The 16,942-nt window shown below is 47.5% G+C and overlaps 1 protein-coding gene across 2 annotated transcripts in view; it reads left to right on the plus strand.

Moving 5' to 3' along the window:
* RBM20 (RNA binding motif protein 20) overlaps positions 1 to 15,786 on the plus strand; it is a 196,225-nt gene extending 180,439 nt beyond the window's left edge. For both annotated transcript variants that reach the window (XM_001087170.5, XM_077947495.1), the window contains exons 13-14: positions 7,189 to 7,310; positions 12,176 to 15,786. In XM_001087170.5, the coding sequence (XP_001087170.4) occupies positions 7,189 to 7,310; positions 12,176 to 12,286 (233 nt within the window). In that variant the 3' untranslated portion in view covers positions 12,287 to 15,786. The remainder of the gene's footprint in view (positions 1 to 7,188; positions 7,311 to 12,175) is intronic.
* The last annotated feature ends 1,156 nt before the right edge of the window (positions 15,787 to 16,942 follow it).

Genomic DNA, 16,942 nt, shown 5'->3' on the forward strand with positions numbered 1-16,942 from the left:
TCTCAGCTCACTGCAGCCTCAAATTCCTGCTCTCAAGTGATCCTCCCTCCACAGCCTCCCGAGTAGCTGGGACCACAGGTGCACACCACCAGGCCCGGCTAATTTTTTTATTTTTGTTTTTTATAGAGATGGGGTCTCCATATGTGGCCCAGGCTGGTCTTCAACTCCTGGGCTTAAGTGATCCTCCTGCCTCAGCTTCCCAAAGTGCCAGGATTACAGGCGTGAGCCACTTCACCTGGCCAGCCTATCATTATTTTAAATGTATGATGCAATAACCTAGATTTGCAAGGGGCAGCTGTAAAGCTTCTTGCAATTTCAGTCTCCTATAGTAGACCAGATACTCCGTGAACACACGCCTTGAATAGCACTGCCCTGGGACCCAGAGCTAAGAAGCCTTGTCTTTCCTGTCAGGGAATGCTTTATTCTTGATGACTTGGAGGCTTTAAGCCTAGCCCTTATTCAGGCAGGAAAGCAAATGCCCAGCAGCCTCCATAAAGTCAATAGAAATGAACCTCTTCTGCTATTGTTCATTGCTCCAGCCCTTCCCAGAACAATGCTACATTTTTTTTCTTCTTAGAGGACAAACTTTTTTGAGGCAATGATGCTGAATAGACTGTGTTTGGGACAGACTCCCCCTAGTTCATAGAAAGGGTATTGAGCAGAGGGACCTGGGTTTCTGTCCTTCCTACTTAAGGGTGACTGTGTGTCCTTAGATAAGTCATACCCCTTCTTGAGTCTTAGTTTTCTCACTGTAATTTGGACAGTGATTTTTTCAATGGTGGAAGTGTTGGGAATGAAGTGGGGAGTTAGTTTACTGATGGAATCACCTAGGAGTGAATCCCTTTTCAAAGAGGAGAGTTAAGCAGAGTCTCGGGGAGGGAGTGAAGGCACTTTAATATAATTCCCTGGGAGATTCTGACGTAACTATTAACCCAGCAACTCCAGCCTATACCATCTTTGAGTCCTCGCATTAGCTCTGAAAGGTCGGAAAGTAACTAGATAAAGCAGTAGTAGCAGCTGCTCAGGAGAGCTCGGGAAAGTGTCATCTGGGAAAGTGTCACACAGAAGCATGAGAAGCACGGGTCATCTGATGCCTGATGACCACGTGTCTGATCATGCAGGGAGGGGCTGGTCAGTGTGGAGGCTCATCCTTTCCATCCACCTTGCTCTTTTTTTCCCTTCTCCTTTAAAAAAAAATGTCTTACTATTTCTTCCCTCCAGATGTACCATTTTTTTAGTCAGATCTGGAGAGCAAACTTCCTTTTTTTTTTAAGGGATAAACTTGCTGCACAGCATCTCCCAAGACAAAAACATAAGAAAGAAGGAAAAAGCAATACTAACCTTAGAATAAACTGAGATGACCCTAGTATTTTAGCTGTAGAAAACAGTTGCAAAGGCCACCCTACAGGAGAAGAGAGGCTCCTTCATGCATTCAGCCAGTCAGCAGATACTTACTGGATAACATGGTACTGTGCTAGACACTCTGGGGTAACCAAGAAATATAACGCAAGTCTCTTGTCATCCAAGAACTTGGAACCTAATTGACACTAGCAAAAATTAAGAATAAATTCTGCTACCTTGTCATTTGTGTCTTTTAATTACTGTTTTTCATTACAGAAAATGTGAAAGACTATTGTAACAAATTCAAAAAATAAGAACCATATCAAGTCAATATTAAAGGTCTGATCTCTTCCCTGCAGTCTCTCCCCAGTCTCCAGAGGTAGCCTACCACTGTCATGCCCACGGTTTTTCTCTCACAAAAATAGGATCACACTGCACACATAATGTTCTACAAGTTCACTTAGTAGCGGGTCTTAGAGATTTCTTCATGTCGGTACATAGAGAACACATTCTTTGTAACCACTGCAAATATTCCATCGTAAAAGCTATGCTGTAAATGACTGATCTTTCCTCTGCTGGTGAACACGTAGGCTGTCTGCTCTTTTTCCCATTTTAATAGCTAAGATTTTATTGTTAACATTCCCCATGCAGGCACCATTCCTAGTGATCTGCATGCATTATCACATTTAACCCTCTCAAAACACCTATGAGGTAGGTACTGTTTTTATCCTTATTTAACAGATAAAAAATCTGAGATCGAGAGTCACACAGCTAAGGACAGGCAAAAACCAGAGTCACGTTCAAACCCCAGTCATCTGACTCTAGAGCCATGTTCTTAGCCTTTGTTCTCTGCTGCCTTTCAGATGTGCTTATTCAGTGGTATGTGTGTGCCAGTATTCCTGCGGGATAGCATCCTAGCCAGGGGGTTGTAGGGTCATATGTATTTGCATTTTAAATTTTCATAATTGCTACTAAATTGCACTCCAAAAAGATGGTATCAGTTTTCACTGTGACCTTGAGTGAGAGTTCCCAATATCCACCTCCCATTGGATTTTATCAGTTTTTAATCTTTCCCAACCAGTTAGGAGGAAACTAGTATCTTGCCTTTTTAAAATTGGCTGTATTGAGGTATAATTGATATGTAGTAAGTGCACATAAGGTGCATAGTTTGATCAGTTTTCACCTATAAATATACCCGTGAGACCATCACCACAGTCAAGACTGGGAACAATGTTCATCATATCTCAAATTTCCTGTCTCCTATGTAACCCCTCCCTCCCCACAGTGCAACCCCCAGGTAAAGGATCTCCTTTCTGTCACTAAATATTAGTTTGCACTTTCTAGAGTTTTACATAAAGGAATCATATTGTATGTGCTAGTTTGGCTTCTTTTGCTCAACATCATTGAGATTCATCTGTACTGTTGGGTGGATCAGTAATCTGTTTCTTTCTTTCTTTTTGAGACAAAGTTTTGTTCTTGTTGCCCAGGCTGGAGTACGGTGGTGTGATCTCGGCTCACTGCAACCTCCACCTCCCAGGTTCAAGCAATTCTCCTGCCTCAGCCTCCAGAGTAGCTGGGATTACAGGGACCTGCCACCACACCTGGCTAGTTTTTTTGTCTTTTTTAGTAGAGATGGTGTTTCACCATATTGGCCAGGCTGGTCTTCAACTCCTGATCTCAGGTGATCCACCTGCCTCAGCTTCCCAAAGTGCTAGGATTACAGGTGTGAGCCACTGTACCCGGCCAGTCTGTTTCTTTTTATTGTTGAGGAGTATTGCATTGCAGATATGGATACATCACATTATTTATTCATCTGTCGACAAATATTTGGGTTGTTTTCAGATCGGGGCTTTTACAGATTGTACTTGTTACTAGTCTTCAGTTAGCTTTGAGACTCATTATCTCATTGGTCCCCCAAGGAAGAGTATGGGATGAGGTTCTGCATTTGACAGGTGAGGAACCTGAAGTTCAGAGACTTACCCAAGATGACATTAGCAAATGCAGGTTAGAACTCAGGATCTCTCAGCCTGGGCAACATAGGGAGACCCCGTCTCTACAAAAAATAAAATAAAAACTAGCCAGGAGTGGTGGTGCACATCTGCAGTCCCAGCTACTCGGGAGACTGAGGTAGGAGGATTGCTTGAGCCTGGGAGGAGATCCAGGGTGCAGTGAGCCATTATTGTGCCACTGCACTCCAGCCTGGGCAGCAGAGTTAGACCCTGTCTCAAGAAAAGGAAAAGAAAAAAAAAAAAAGAACTCAGGATTTCTCATCTCAGATCACTCTGTTCTCTGGGTTCTTCCAGTTCAGGCAGCAGCACAGTGTAGGAAAGGCAGTTTTTGCGCAGAAACTACGAACACAGTGTGTGGAATCTGATTCCCTGAGTTTAAATCCCCTGTCTACTACTTACTGGCTGGATGACAAAGAGCAACTGATTTAACCTCTCTGCTTGGATTTCTTCATCTGTGAATCAGCCATAGTAATAGGAGCCTACTATGCAGAGTTATTTTGAGGATTAAATGAACAAATACTGGTAAGGTCTGAGTGGCTTCTAGTGGGAGGTACTTAATAAGGGTTGTCTATTATTATTATTCACTCATGAAATATTTAAGACCTATTATGGCTCCTCTCACTGGGGCTGCATAACCCTTTACCCTCCAGGGCTGGTCACTACTGGCATGGAGACTTCTAGGGAGGTGAGAGACAATTTTTTTGGCTTTGTCCCTGTGGAAAGCATAGCGTTGAAATAAGGGATGTCAAGGACTGGGCTTCCAGTTGGGAGGAAAGGGAGGCCAGTCCTGTTGCTCAGGGACCGGGGGTGGGCATGGCTGGGGAAGTACACTGCACTTGAAATCCAGGCCAGCTCTGCATGACCCTGGCCAGTGCGAGCCTGCCAAGGCCTGCTCTCAGTAGAAACAAACAGCTTTGCCTGCAAAGTGCAAGTTCCCTCCTCTATCCATCCCAGCTTTACTAGGATGACAGAGTTATAATTACCCGTGCCATGAGCTATTATTAGAAGCCAAATGGAGCTTTCATGATCCTAGTAGAGGCTGAAAAATGGAGGATTGAGTGGCCCCAGAACACATCAGGGCTGGGGCAGTGTGTCCTGATGCTGCCTCTTCACGTCCCCCTCACATTCCAGAAGTGTCCTGAGTTGTGCAGTGGGATTTGTGGTGTCTGCAGCAACCCCGTTATTCTGGTCCAAGTTAGCAGCTGTTGGGATTTCTCCCAACCCAGGCTTCTCTTCTCTGCCTGGTGGCTGCCTGGTACTGCCCGAACCTGCGGAGCCGGGGCCAGGGAAGAAAGTTGCCACCAAACTGTGGAGCCGGGTTCCCCAGGTGGCCTTGGGGAGAGGTTGGGGTTCAGATGAGAAGGCCAACATTTAGGCACTTATTAACAGCTTCTGTGATGAAATATTTAACACGTGTCTCCAAAGCAGTATTATCTGAGCACCAGGCAAAATGATAGGTGCTTCCCCTAAACATCACTTGTAGCATTATTATTCCTATTTCGCAGATGAGGAAACTAATCTCAGAGAGGGTAAACAGTGTGCCTGAGGTCACACAGCATAAGTAAGAGTTGGGTTTGACTCTACATTCTATTTTCTCTTCATGACACTGTGGCTTCCAAGGGTTTTTTGTTTGTTTGTTTGTTTGTTTGACAGTAGAAGTCTTTGTTCAGGTGCAATCTCTCCCAGAACTTACAGAGGATAACTCCAGCTACACTGCCAGGGGCTTTGGCTGCAGCTCAATCCCTGCTTCAGGGTCTGTGGTAGCTCCTAGGGCAGCTGTACCCCTTCTGGGGGTCCCTCCGACAGGGACTCAGAGGACTCAACAGAGGGCTTAATAAAAATCCCAGGGCTTCTTTCTTGGTACCACCCAGCTGGCTCAGAGGCTGGGACGGGACTGAGAGTGTGGCTCTGATCAAAGCCCTCCTTTTATCCCCGCTGCCCCTCTCCTGTGTTGTGGGGGTCTCGGCTCCCTGCAGAGCAGCAGCAAAGGGAAAACTATTTTGTAACAACAGAGGAAGGAGGCAGACCTTGCTGCATGCGCCTCTGCCAGCACCAACAGCCAGGAGCCAGGACCTGTTTTCGAGGTGGAGGGGAGAACTGGCCCCCACAGCCCAAGCTGGGGCCACTTTTCCGTCCTTTGCACAGAGGAAGGGAAGGACACTCAACCTCCTTCCAGGCACCTGGGCCTGAGTGAGGCCCCCTCGCTTCTAAGGGCCACTGCTGAGGGCATGGCGTGTAGCCTGCGACGTGGCAGTTAGAGAAAGCCAGGCTGAGGAGGACACCTCAGGCCCCGGACTGCAGCCTCACTGTCAGTCCGGGCAGGCCTCCTGGGCTCCCTCCTTCCCTCCCATCTCCCTCCCTCAGAGCTGCCCTTCACACTGATAAGTGGCTATTTTGAAATGGAAAAAAAGTTCTAGTGACAAGTGTAGGCTGCTTGCCTCTGACAGGGTCTCCTAAGCACTTAGCTCAGTGTCCTGGGAGGTGGGAGGAAGAAAGTGAAGCCACCCAAGCAGCTGGGCTTGCAGTCGGCCACGCTGTGCCTTGGAGCGGTTGTCATAAGTGGAGACCTTTCCTGTCCCCACCCCTGCAAGAAATTGCTGTTCCCCTGCCTCTGCCGTTCCCAGGCCCCTTCCCCCCTTCTACCCAGGATGGCCGGACCTGAAACCATTGCCCAGCCCCAGAAAAGAGAGGCTTGCCCCCAAACCTGCAGGTGGGATTGGGTGTTCCAAGCATTACCCCTCTTTCTTAGTTCCCTGATGGGTCCTGCTTCTCCCGGCCCTCACACCCTGCCCTTTGGCTGGCACTGCACAGTCAGGGGCCTGGTAAACAGTACATGTGTTCCTACCTCCATTCTCAGGTGAGGAAACTGAGTCCCAGGAGCAGTTTGGCTAACTCTCCCCAGGTCACATGGGTTCTTAGCATCTGACCTCAACCCTCTTAGAGCTGGGCTCTTTCCACTCCGCTGATTGACTGTGTCTTCAAGAGGAGAACTGTGACCTGCAGAACACCTTCGTGGAGGCTGGAGCAGCCACCATCCCTTCAAGGATGAATCCCCTGGCTGTGACATTGTCACCCCTCTGTGGTGGTGGTGCCATTTTTTTCCTTTGCTTGGAATCAAAAGGCCTCCCAGAATTCTGGGACCTATATTTAATAAATCACAAATGAAATGCTAATTGATGGTTCAGATGTAAAGACTGGAGGAAGTGGGAAAGTGTTAATGATATACAATTGCATGAAAAAAAGAGGACAGAGAATTGTAATTAGGGTATGACTAAAACGGTCCCACAAAAAGAGGCCTACATATAGGTTAATCATGTGGAGGAAAATATTTGGATTGGAGTGACTCTGGGTGATTTTTTCCTTCTGTTTATTTACTTTTTTTCTGTAAAGAACATAATTCTAAAATAAACAAACAAAAATGAGAGAATTCTTCGAGAGTCCTGGTCACAGCAGCTGCAGAGAGAGGTACAGTGTGGAGAATGAAATCCAACAAGTGAAATATCAGAAATATCAGAAATCACCTTCATTGTTCTTGGAAGGAGGCTGATAGTAGGAGAACAGGCCAGTGGCAGGCCGTGGAATGGCTAAGTGCTTACGACACTGCCAAGTCCATCCCTTATATTCACAACCACCTGTGAATGGAGTGGGTGTGAGTCTCTTTGTGACTGTTCTGCAAATGAGGAAACTGAGGCTTGGCGAAGCTTGTTAACAGCCAAGGTCAACAGCAAGTGTTGGGTGGAGCTCGTGGCTCCCATTTCTACCTGATGGCTGCCAGGACACAGGGGCCTGCCTCCCACGCCATCCTAACCCTGTCTGTCTATCCCCCATCCTTCCCCAGGGGTGGAGTTCGTGGTTCCCAGGACTGGCTTTTATTGCAAGCTGTGTGGGCTGTTCTACACGAGTGAGGAGACGGCAAAGATGAGCCACTGCCGCAGTGCTGTCCACTACAGGAACTTACAGGTAACCATCCACCCTCCTTGCCCAGCAGGCCAGGGGCTCCCCAGTCTCCATAACCGGGCCAGGTGTCTGGGGTCCTCGGCCTTGCTTGCCCCTGAGTCTAGCTCCCACCTGCAAGGCCTACTCCAGGCCACAGGTTACTTACCATTCCCCAAGCACACAAAGCTGTTTCCTGCTTCTGTGTCTGTCTCCTTCCACTACTCGGAGAACTCCTGATCTTCCCATAGACTTGATTCCATCAGGCTGCTCTCCACATGGTGGCTACCTCCCATGTTGCTCCTAGCACATGTCTCTACTTTAGTACTTAAAACATCCTGTTTGGATTGGCTTTGGCAATATCCGCCTCTCCCTCTATACTGTGAGTAACTCAAGTTAGGCCAGTGTTCCTCCGGCCTGTGACTGGGGCTGACCCCTTCCCACAAGACTCGAATGTTCCAGTTTTTCTCTGTTTCTGTTCCCCTATGCAGGTATCCCTGCTTCCTAGAATAAAAAACCACTGCTTTGTTCTTTTTAGCTGTTCATCCATACAGCAAATACTTACCACAGGCATGCTAGGTACCAGACACTATTCTAGGGACTGGGGATACTGTAACAACAACAGTAAAGTGGACAAAATCCCTGTTCTCATGGAGTTTTCATCCTAATGTAGGTGACAAGCAATAAATAAAATAAATGGTGTAGTATGTTAAAAGACGACATATAAAAAATACTGTATACACCGTATTTCACCCAGTCTAAGGTGCCATCATTTGTAAGGCACCATTATTTTTTCGTACCAACTAGAAAAAAAAATGTTGCAAATCAAGTGATGAGACTCCACCAACTGTAAAATGCATTTTTATTTCAGAGATATTAATGTGTATTAATATTAATATTAAGGTGTATCTCAAGACACCTGCTGTTTTTACTACAAGGAATCACACTAGTTATTTGAACCACAAGGCTTTGACTCAAGGAGTCCTCACAGTGGCTATGCCCAAGTCCCAGGCTAGGCATTACTATTATCATTAAATTGTTTAAAAGTGACTGATCTAGCCATTCTTAACCAGGGACATGATCCAGACTCATCTGAACAGTATTTCTTTTTTTTTTTTTTTTTTTTTTGAGACGGAGTCTCGCTGTGTCTCCCAGGCTGGAGTGCAGTGGCGTGATCTTGGCTCACTGCAAGCTCCGCCTCCCAGGTTCACGCCATTCTCCCGCCTCAGCCTCCCAAGTAGCTGAGACTACAGGCGCCCGCCACCACGCCCGGCTAGTTTTTTGTATTTTTAGTAGAGACGGGGTTTCACCATGTTAGCCAGGATGGTTTCGATCTCCTGACCTCGTGATCCACCCGCCTCGGCCTCCCAAAGTGCTAGGATTACAGGCTTGAGCCACCGCGCCCGGCCCTGAACAATATTTCTAAAATACAGGTACTAAGTTAGATATTTAGTAAAATTTGGGGGTGGAAGGCAGGTTGCAGGGAGATGTAATTTAAGAAAGTTCTCCAAAAGATTCAAATGTGCATGCCTAGTTAAAACAACAACAACAACAACAACAACAACAAAAAACACAACAACAAAAACTCAGATATGGGCCAACTTTCTTGTTTAATGATTGAGAAAATTGAGGCCCAGAGAAGCTATGTAATTTGTCCAAGGCCACGCAGATAGTGAGTTACTGGGCCTAGGATCAAATCGCCTGATTCAGAATCACTTTCGTCTTTTCACTCTACTATACTAGTCTTGGAAACTGAGACCCAGAATGTCATGGCCTGGGTCACCATCTGCAGAGGACTCTCATAGGCTATGCCCAAACTCAGGTCATTTAAGCCTTTTGATTTCCCTCTGGAGAGCAGCTGCTCTGTGACTGAGGCAGCCACAGGGCCTGTGGCCCAGGGCTAGGCCTCTCCAGGGGCAAGGCAAGAAAGGCCTGACTTGGCCAGATCAGGAGGGTCAGACTGGGTCCCGCAAAGCCAGCTGAGGGAAGTCATCTAGCTTGAAGACATAATCATCCCTTTTCCCGACAAGATGAAACCTACACAATGGCAAGGATGGAAGGGGTCTTGGAAATCATCTGGTCCTGATTTTCCCAAACCTTCGTCTTTGTACCAGCTGGCATCTTTTTGAAATACAGCTTTCTGGGCCAGGCACAGTGGCTCACGCCTGTAATCCCAGCACTTTGGGAGGCCGAGGTGGGTGAATCACGAGGTCAGGAGTTCGAGACCAGCCTGACCAACATTGTGAAACCCCGTCTCTACTAAAAATACAAAAATTAGCTGGGCGTGGTGGCGCATGCCTGTAATCCAAGCTACCCAGGAGGCTGAGGCAGAAGAATCACTTGAACCTGGGAGGTGGAGCTTGCAGTAAGCTGAGATTGCGCCACCGCACTCCAACCTGGGCAACAGAGCGAGACTCTGTCTCAAAAAAAAAAAAAAAGAAAGAAAGAAATGCAGCTTCCTGGATCTCACCCTACACTTGTTTTCTCTAGGGCTGGGCCTGAGAGTCTGTATTGTAGACCATCCTTATGTCAGGCTCTGCTATGTTGGCGTGAGAACCTTTTCTCTCATCCAGCATTTGCAGTGGTATTGTGCAGCCCTTCAGGGGGCCACACAGTTCAAGGTCACCTTGGAAGTTAGGAAGAGTTCAGACTTGCCAGGGCCTCTAATTCTAAGTCATGTATGTTTCCCAGGGCAGTGGACTGCACTGTGTTCTGAGCCTCTGGGCCACGCCCCCAGGCAGATTCCCCTGCCCGCAGCAGGCCAGAGCCATTCTTGTGGCCTTGGGGTGCCTTGGGGTAGACACTGGCTAAGCCCCTCGTGCCAGCCAGCAGCAGTGCAGCTTTACCTGGTGCACCGGCTGGGGAGCTGGGAGTTTCCAACCACAGGCTTCCCAGGTAGGATTTCTGTCAGTGGCTTTGACAGAATGCCTCTGTCCACACAGTCTCCCCCACCTCAAGCAGCAGGTGATGACTGACACTTGAATCAGGCAACTTTTAAACTTAACACAACTGAGAGGCCTTGAGTTGAGGACCAGAGATTGCTCCTAAAGGCAGGAAGCAGGTTGAAGGAGCCTCTGTTCTCTCTGAGCAGCCTGTGCTGTGCCCCACGGCTGGTCACGGCTCTGCAAGAACCCACCCAGAGTGATTCAGAACAACAGGTGGAGCCAGCGCTCGATAGGAAAACTAGATACCTGCTTGGCTCCAGGCCCTGGAGCGGAATGTGTCCATGTACTGGACGCTCATTCACTTGCCTTCCTCAGCACATGGTTTACCCTCCCTGAGCCAAGGCAGAGGAGAACCCAGGCCCTCCATCAGCAGCTTTGCCTGCTGCCATCCACCGTTTGCTCTTCTCCCAGTCAGGCTGCACCCATTTCTGGAAGCCAACTGTAGTCTCTTCTATGGAGAGAGCAGGCAGACCTGGTCATCTCACACACACCCTGTCATCTGACCCTCAAACCATCCCAGAAGGGAGGGTGAGGACAACTGTTCCTCCCATTTAGCAGATTAGTAGTCTGAGGCTGGGAGAAGAGGAGTGGCTTTCTCCAACTCATATGGCTGGTGCTGTGCTAATAAGAAAAGCCCACATGACTGAGTGTTTATTCTGTGTCAAACGCTGTGCTGAACGCCTTGTGTTGCCTCTCTTCAACTTCACAGCAACCTTATGCGGTAGTTACTGTTATTCCCCTCCCTTCACAGATGTCAGAGATATTTGATAACTTGCCTGCTGAGGGCTAGGATTTGAACCCAGGTCATCTGACTTCAAAGTGCACACACTTAACCACCGTACTGGTCTGCACCCTTCGGTCTCCTAATCCAGTGCTCTTTGCCTTTTCCTTGCTGCCCTGTCAGAGAACCCCAGCTGGGGCCTCAAACCTGTCCTAGTCTGCCTCACTGTGTTGACTCCAGATAGCCCAAGAAAGGCCCGACCTGGCTCACAGTGTTGGGCCGAGGCCAGTCATAGCAGTGAGTGTTCTGGGGTCATGCAGAGGCAGCCCTCAGCGATGGAACAGACAGGCCCATTTTCAAATCCGCCAAAAGACCTCCAAGGCTCCCCACCCACTAGCCTGCCCTGACAGGAAACAGGTTGTTAAGAGTCTCAAATGTCAGGCCGTGGTGCTGTTTTGCACAGCTGCCATAGGCCAGCGCTCATTTACCCTGCCTTCCAGCTTCCCTCCCTCTGCCTTTTAGGCATAGATATGTTGCCTAGAGCTTGGGTTGTTTCTGGAAAACAGAGTTGTTTTGGGAGTTAAATGAGCTTATTTAAGTCAAGCAGTTAGAACAGCACTTCACACTAGATAAGGGCTTTGGAAGTGTTTGCTATTATAGCTCTACTTTCTACTCTCTTTCTCTTTCTTTCTTGTTTCTTTTTTTTTTTTTTAGACAGAGTTTCGCTCTAGTTACCCAGGCTGGAGTGCAATGGCGTGATCTCGGTTCACAGCAACCTCTGCTTCCCAGGTTGAAGCGATTCTCCTGCCTCAGCCTCCTGAGTAGCTGGGATTACAGGCATGCACCACCACACCCAGCTAATTTTTTGTATTTTTAGTAGAGATGGGGTTTCTCCATGTTGGTCAGGCTGGTCTCAACTCCCGACCTCAGGTGATCCACCCGCCTCGGCCTCCCAAAGCGCTGGGATTACAGGTGTGAGACACCCACACCCAGCCTGTACTTTCTACTTTTTCTACAGGAGACATGTATTACTTGTAACCTAACATAATGAGGTACTTAGCATAAGTTCTGTAGCCTAGGGGGATCTATGAACCAGGAAGAGGGTAAACCCCACAGCTGGGCACAGATGCCAGGAGAGGGATGATCGAGGCATGTCCCCTCCTCTCCTCTCCTTCTAGGTCCCTACTGATGTGTCCCTTCCTCCACTTCCCCTCTTCTTTCCACAGAAATATTTGTCCCAGCTGGCCGAGGAGGGCCTCAAGGAGACGGAGGGGGCAGGTAGCCCGAGGCCGGAGGACAGTGGAATCGTGCCACGCTTCGAAAGGAAAAAGCTCTGATGCTTCTGCTTCTACTGCTGCTGCAAGGTTGGAAAGGAGAGCTTGCCGAAGGAAGCGGGGCCTTCCTGATTCTGGGGACAGGACTAAAGCCTGAGAGGAAGGAAAACCAAGCAGGGCACATTGCTTGCGTTTGCTCCCAGAGACTCAGTGAAATGCCCATGAAATGTCTCCAGGAGCCAAGTCACCCAGGTGTGTCCAGCCCACTGAGGGTCACCAACTCTCTCCCTGTTGACTCTTGTTTCTCTCAAACCATCTTTCAATTCGTTTTTCTCTCTTTTCCTCTTGTTCTCTCTTTCCCTCTCTCCTTATGTGCCAAGAATCATTTCCTTTTCACAAAACCCAACTTCTCAGGGATTTTCACAGTGTTTAAATTCTTGATAGGATCTAATACGTCAGGCCTGGCTGAGTCACGCAAGGAAAAGGTTTAATGGAAACTCCTGGGTCAGGCAAACCCCTGCAGTGAGTCTACAGCAGTATCTCTGTCTGGTGTCCCGTGTATCCCCTGCGTTGGGGAGCCGAGTCGGGTCTGCAGTCCCGGTGAGGGGACATCACGGACAATCTGTTGGCAGAGCTGGGAGGGACTTCATTAACCTCTTCCTCCAGCTGGGCCACCCTTTTGAAAAGCCCCTGTTTTTAATAACTCTTTCATCCTGTCAGTTCTTCTAGAAGTCTGCCAGACCTATGCCTTAAAGTAAAATAAAATGAATTTTAGAGAAGATGAAAAGAGCCCTTCATTGTGGAAGCTCTGATAAGTTTCCTCCAAACTTACTTCCCTCCTCTTGATTTCAGGAGATGTCAGGGTTTGTTCTATTCTGGACAATGAATTTGGTACAAATTCACTATAATTAAAAATAAAAACAGAAGCATCTTCCTCCAGCTAAAGCAGCAGTTGGCGTGGGTTTAGGTGGAATGCTGGCCTTTCTGCAATGTGTAGCATTGGCTTGAGACACAGTTCCAGGCTGTGGAAAACAGAGTTGTTTGGGGGGTTAAATGAGCTTATTTAAGTCAAGGAAACATCATCTGTCCTTCACTCAGCCGTGGTGCCTGCACTCTGGGGTACAACCTCCTCTCAATGGGATGGTTTTTAAATGGCCCCCCAGTTGGGGGAGAAGCTAAGGAAAGAGAAGGCTGCAGAGCCAAAGAGTGGCATTGAAGTTTGCTGGGTGTCTGTAGGTGGACCCTTTCCAGCTGGGCAGATAGTTGAGGGCTCCTTGGGTTTGACTGCCTGTGCAGACTTTGATGCCAAAATGTTATGAAAAGTCCTGATTCCCACTGCTCTTTCTGGTACTGGAGGGTGGGTACCTTCAGGCTGTGGGGTCTGTAGTCTGATATTCCATTGAAAGGGTATGGGATAAAGGTGCTGGGGGAAATGAGGCTCGGCCACAGCCATAGAGAGGCCCTCGGGCAGGTAAGAAGGGGGGCGTGGAGCTGTTTTCCTGAGCTGAGATACTCTCCTGAAAGCACCCTTCATAGCTTAGCCCAGGAAAAATAAAACAAGGAAGACAGGTCACTCTCCCCTAGGCAGTTCCTGTTGTTTCATTCCTGACCTTGGGCAGGCAGACTGAGAAGGGACTGTGTAGGGTTTTGTTTTGTTTTGTTTTCATTTTCCTTTTTATGGCATGTGAGATCATACTGCACATTCTGTCCTCTGTACTAATAGAGGAAGGGCAGAGAGATTAGTTCAAGGCTGACATTTTATATCAGGTAACTGAGGCACACAAAGGGAACAAATGAAGAACATAAAATGATCAGTGTAAACCTGAAAGCATGCAGTCATTGGCAAGGGACGTACTCCTGGGAGCTGGTGAGAGAGAACAGTTAAGGCAAGCACCGGGTGAAAGCGGACCAGCTTGAACAGGTGTGATGCGGAGAGGTTGGAAGAAGCAAGAAACCTGAACTCATCATCATCATCAGACTATTAAATAAAATTTATAGGAGGCTGTTGGTTTGAACTGAGCTCCTGCACTAGGCCCAACAGACCAAAACAAAAGGGAGTCACTCATGTTAAAGTTCTGTCTTCCAAGAAATCAGGAGAGAGAGAGAGAGAGAGAAAGAGAATAGCCAAATCCCCAAACAGGCCAGTTTTAACCAGCATGATGAAGAAGTGTCCTTGGTTTTAACCTTTATAAGGAAAGCAACTTTGAGATGACCAGTCTGGTTTTTGTTCTTTGTGTCTGCTTTCCTCAGCCCTTTTCTGTCTATAAAGCCAACCTCCTCCGCTCAGCTCCTGGGAACACTCATTCTATTTTATAGAATGACGTGTTGCCCAATTCTAGAATCAAAAATAAAAGCCAGCTAAAATCTTTAAAGTAAATTTGTTGTAATTTTATCTTTTGAGAAGACCATATGGGGGCTGCTGAAAAGTTGGTATCTCAAATAAAGTCTGAAGATCGTGGCTCAGCCCAGATTGTTCCCCTGGAACTCCACAGGTTTGAACCTGGCATTCTGGACACCAGCTCTGCCTCCTCCATTTCTCAGAAAACCTTTGATCTTGTGTGTCTTTCTTGCCACTGAAGGGAATTCTGGGGGCAGTTCTTTGGCCTTCTTGCTGAACTTTGCTGGAAATAGCATACAATTTTTATCAGAGGCTAGAACTGTACATTATCAGAGAGACTGGACACTTTATCCCCTAGCAAAGTGGGAGCAGACTTCACCAGCTCATTCTGCTCCACCCCTGCCTTCCCCCACCCCCCATCCCCAGCAGCATTTCCGGAAATCCAGATGGTCGTGTAGTGTTATGGCTCCCATGTGATAGACTGGCCTTCATATTGGAAAGCTAGGGAGGGCCCCTGGGAGGGAAAGAGATAAGGCACTATCTGCATTCAATCAGAACCTTCAGTTTAAAATCATCTAAGAGTCTATACTTGTGTACATATGTATTTATTTTTATTTATTTTTATACAATTCCATTGGCATGGTCCTTCACCGACCCTATGATTTGCACTTTTTATTCCTACGTGTGCCATACACAATGCAGTATTAAAGGCAACCAGGAAAATATTGATTTGTTTTTTAAAGCTTTTTTTCAGTGTTTTGTCAGCCATTTCAAAGTGTCTCCCAGAAAAGGATGCTGAAGAGCAATTGCTACCTTGAGCAACAGATTCATATTTACCCCAGGTTAATATAACAAAAGGCCTGTATAATTTTCTTTTCATTGTTAACACCCAAAATAGCATCTATCTAGACAGTATCCCCAAAGAATTTGGAAAATTTGATGGTGTGAGCAGCAGCCATTAGTATCGGGGTTTCCCATTCTTGGACAGTCCAAGGCTGTGACCTGTTAGATAATTAGATTATACTTGAACTGGACCAGAGTTTGTTTTTTGAATTTATGAGAAAAACAAAAACACTAAGTTAATTTAAGTTTGAACTTGTAAAGTATTGAAATTTGTTGAGTGTCCTATAAATTGTCACGACTTTTCCTGATCTGTATAACTGACTGCAAAGTGTTTGTTTTTACAAAAGAGAAAAGATTTTTAATAAAGAGAATTTGAAAGCTGTGAGTGAGTGACTCTGTGTCATGCAGGGGTCCCTGGCATTTGGCTGGGGAAGGCTCACCAAGCAGAAAGGCTGACATTTGGTCCCTTTGAATTATGAATTATTTTCAAGGGTTGAACAGAAAGGACAAAACAGGTTTTCTTAGGGCTCCAGTTAGGCTACCAGATAGAAACAGAGATTCTCAGGGGTGATCCTTGGAGAATGAGTCTGACTAGGTGGGGGCTGCTGTCCTTTTGGAGGCTCAGATATGAACCTTTCTTGGCCTCTTATAAACTCCTAGCTTTGCTACCCAGTGTCCCGCACCAGGGTTAGGCCATTTCTGGCAGTTCCATCCCCTGTGAAGATGAATATCTGGTGGTCAGTGCTGCAGTGGAAATAGCAGGCCCAAGCAGAGGCCTGGCCCTGCCCCTGTTAGCCCATGACTTCCTAAGGCCCGCTTCCTTGGGTGTAAAAGAAGATAAGAATATTAATCGCTCTGGGTGCGGTGGCTCCCAGCACTTTGGGAGGCCGAGGTGGGTGGATCATGAAGTCAGGAGATTGAGACCATCCTGGCCAACACGGTGAAAACCCATCTCTACTAAAAATACAAACATTAGCCGGGCGTGGTGGTGTGCACCAGTAGTCCCAGCTACTCAGGAGGCTGAGGCAGGAGAAGGGCTTGAACCCAGTAGGCGGGGGTTGCAGTGAGCCGGGATCGCGCCACCGCACTCCAGCCTGGGTGACAGAGCAAGACTTCCGTCTCAAAAAACAAAAAAGAATGTGAATCGCCTCCCAGGGTTGTTTCAGGGTTAAGATAATTGCTGGTGGAAGCACTTGGTGTGCTGCAGGTCACCAAATCTTGTTTGTTTTTGCAATCTGGACAGCAGCCCTCCAAATTTCAGGAGTTCTTAAGTTGTTTCTCAACCGTTTATTCTAGCAAAACAATGCCAGTCTTCTGGGACCGGTTGGCCAGTCCTTTGAATGGCCCGGAACCTTCTCTGGGCCCTTCCCTTTTGTTGGCAGTGCTCCTGAGTCAACAGGGAGGGGCTGGGCAGCCTGGACCCAGAGGGCAAAGTGAGGGGGCCGCCTGCAATTCCTGGGAGCAGATTGCAGGTCTGAGGAAAGTTCCTGCTGAACCTGTTGCTGTCTGCACCCCACCCCCACCTCCTGTGGTCATCC

Source organism: Macaca mulatta, chromosome 9 (genome assembly GCF_049350105.2).
Source record: "Macaca mulatta isolate MMU2019108-1 chromosome 9, T2T-MMU8v2.0, whole genome shotgun sequence".
Lineage (NCBI taxonomy): Eukaryota > Metazoa > Chordata > Mammalia > Primates > Cercopithecidae > Macaca > Macaca mulatta.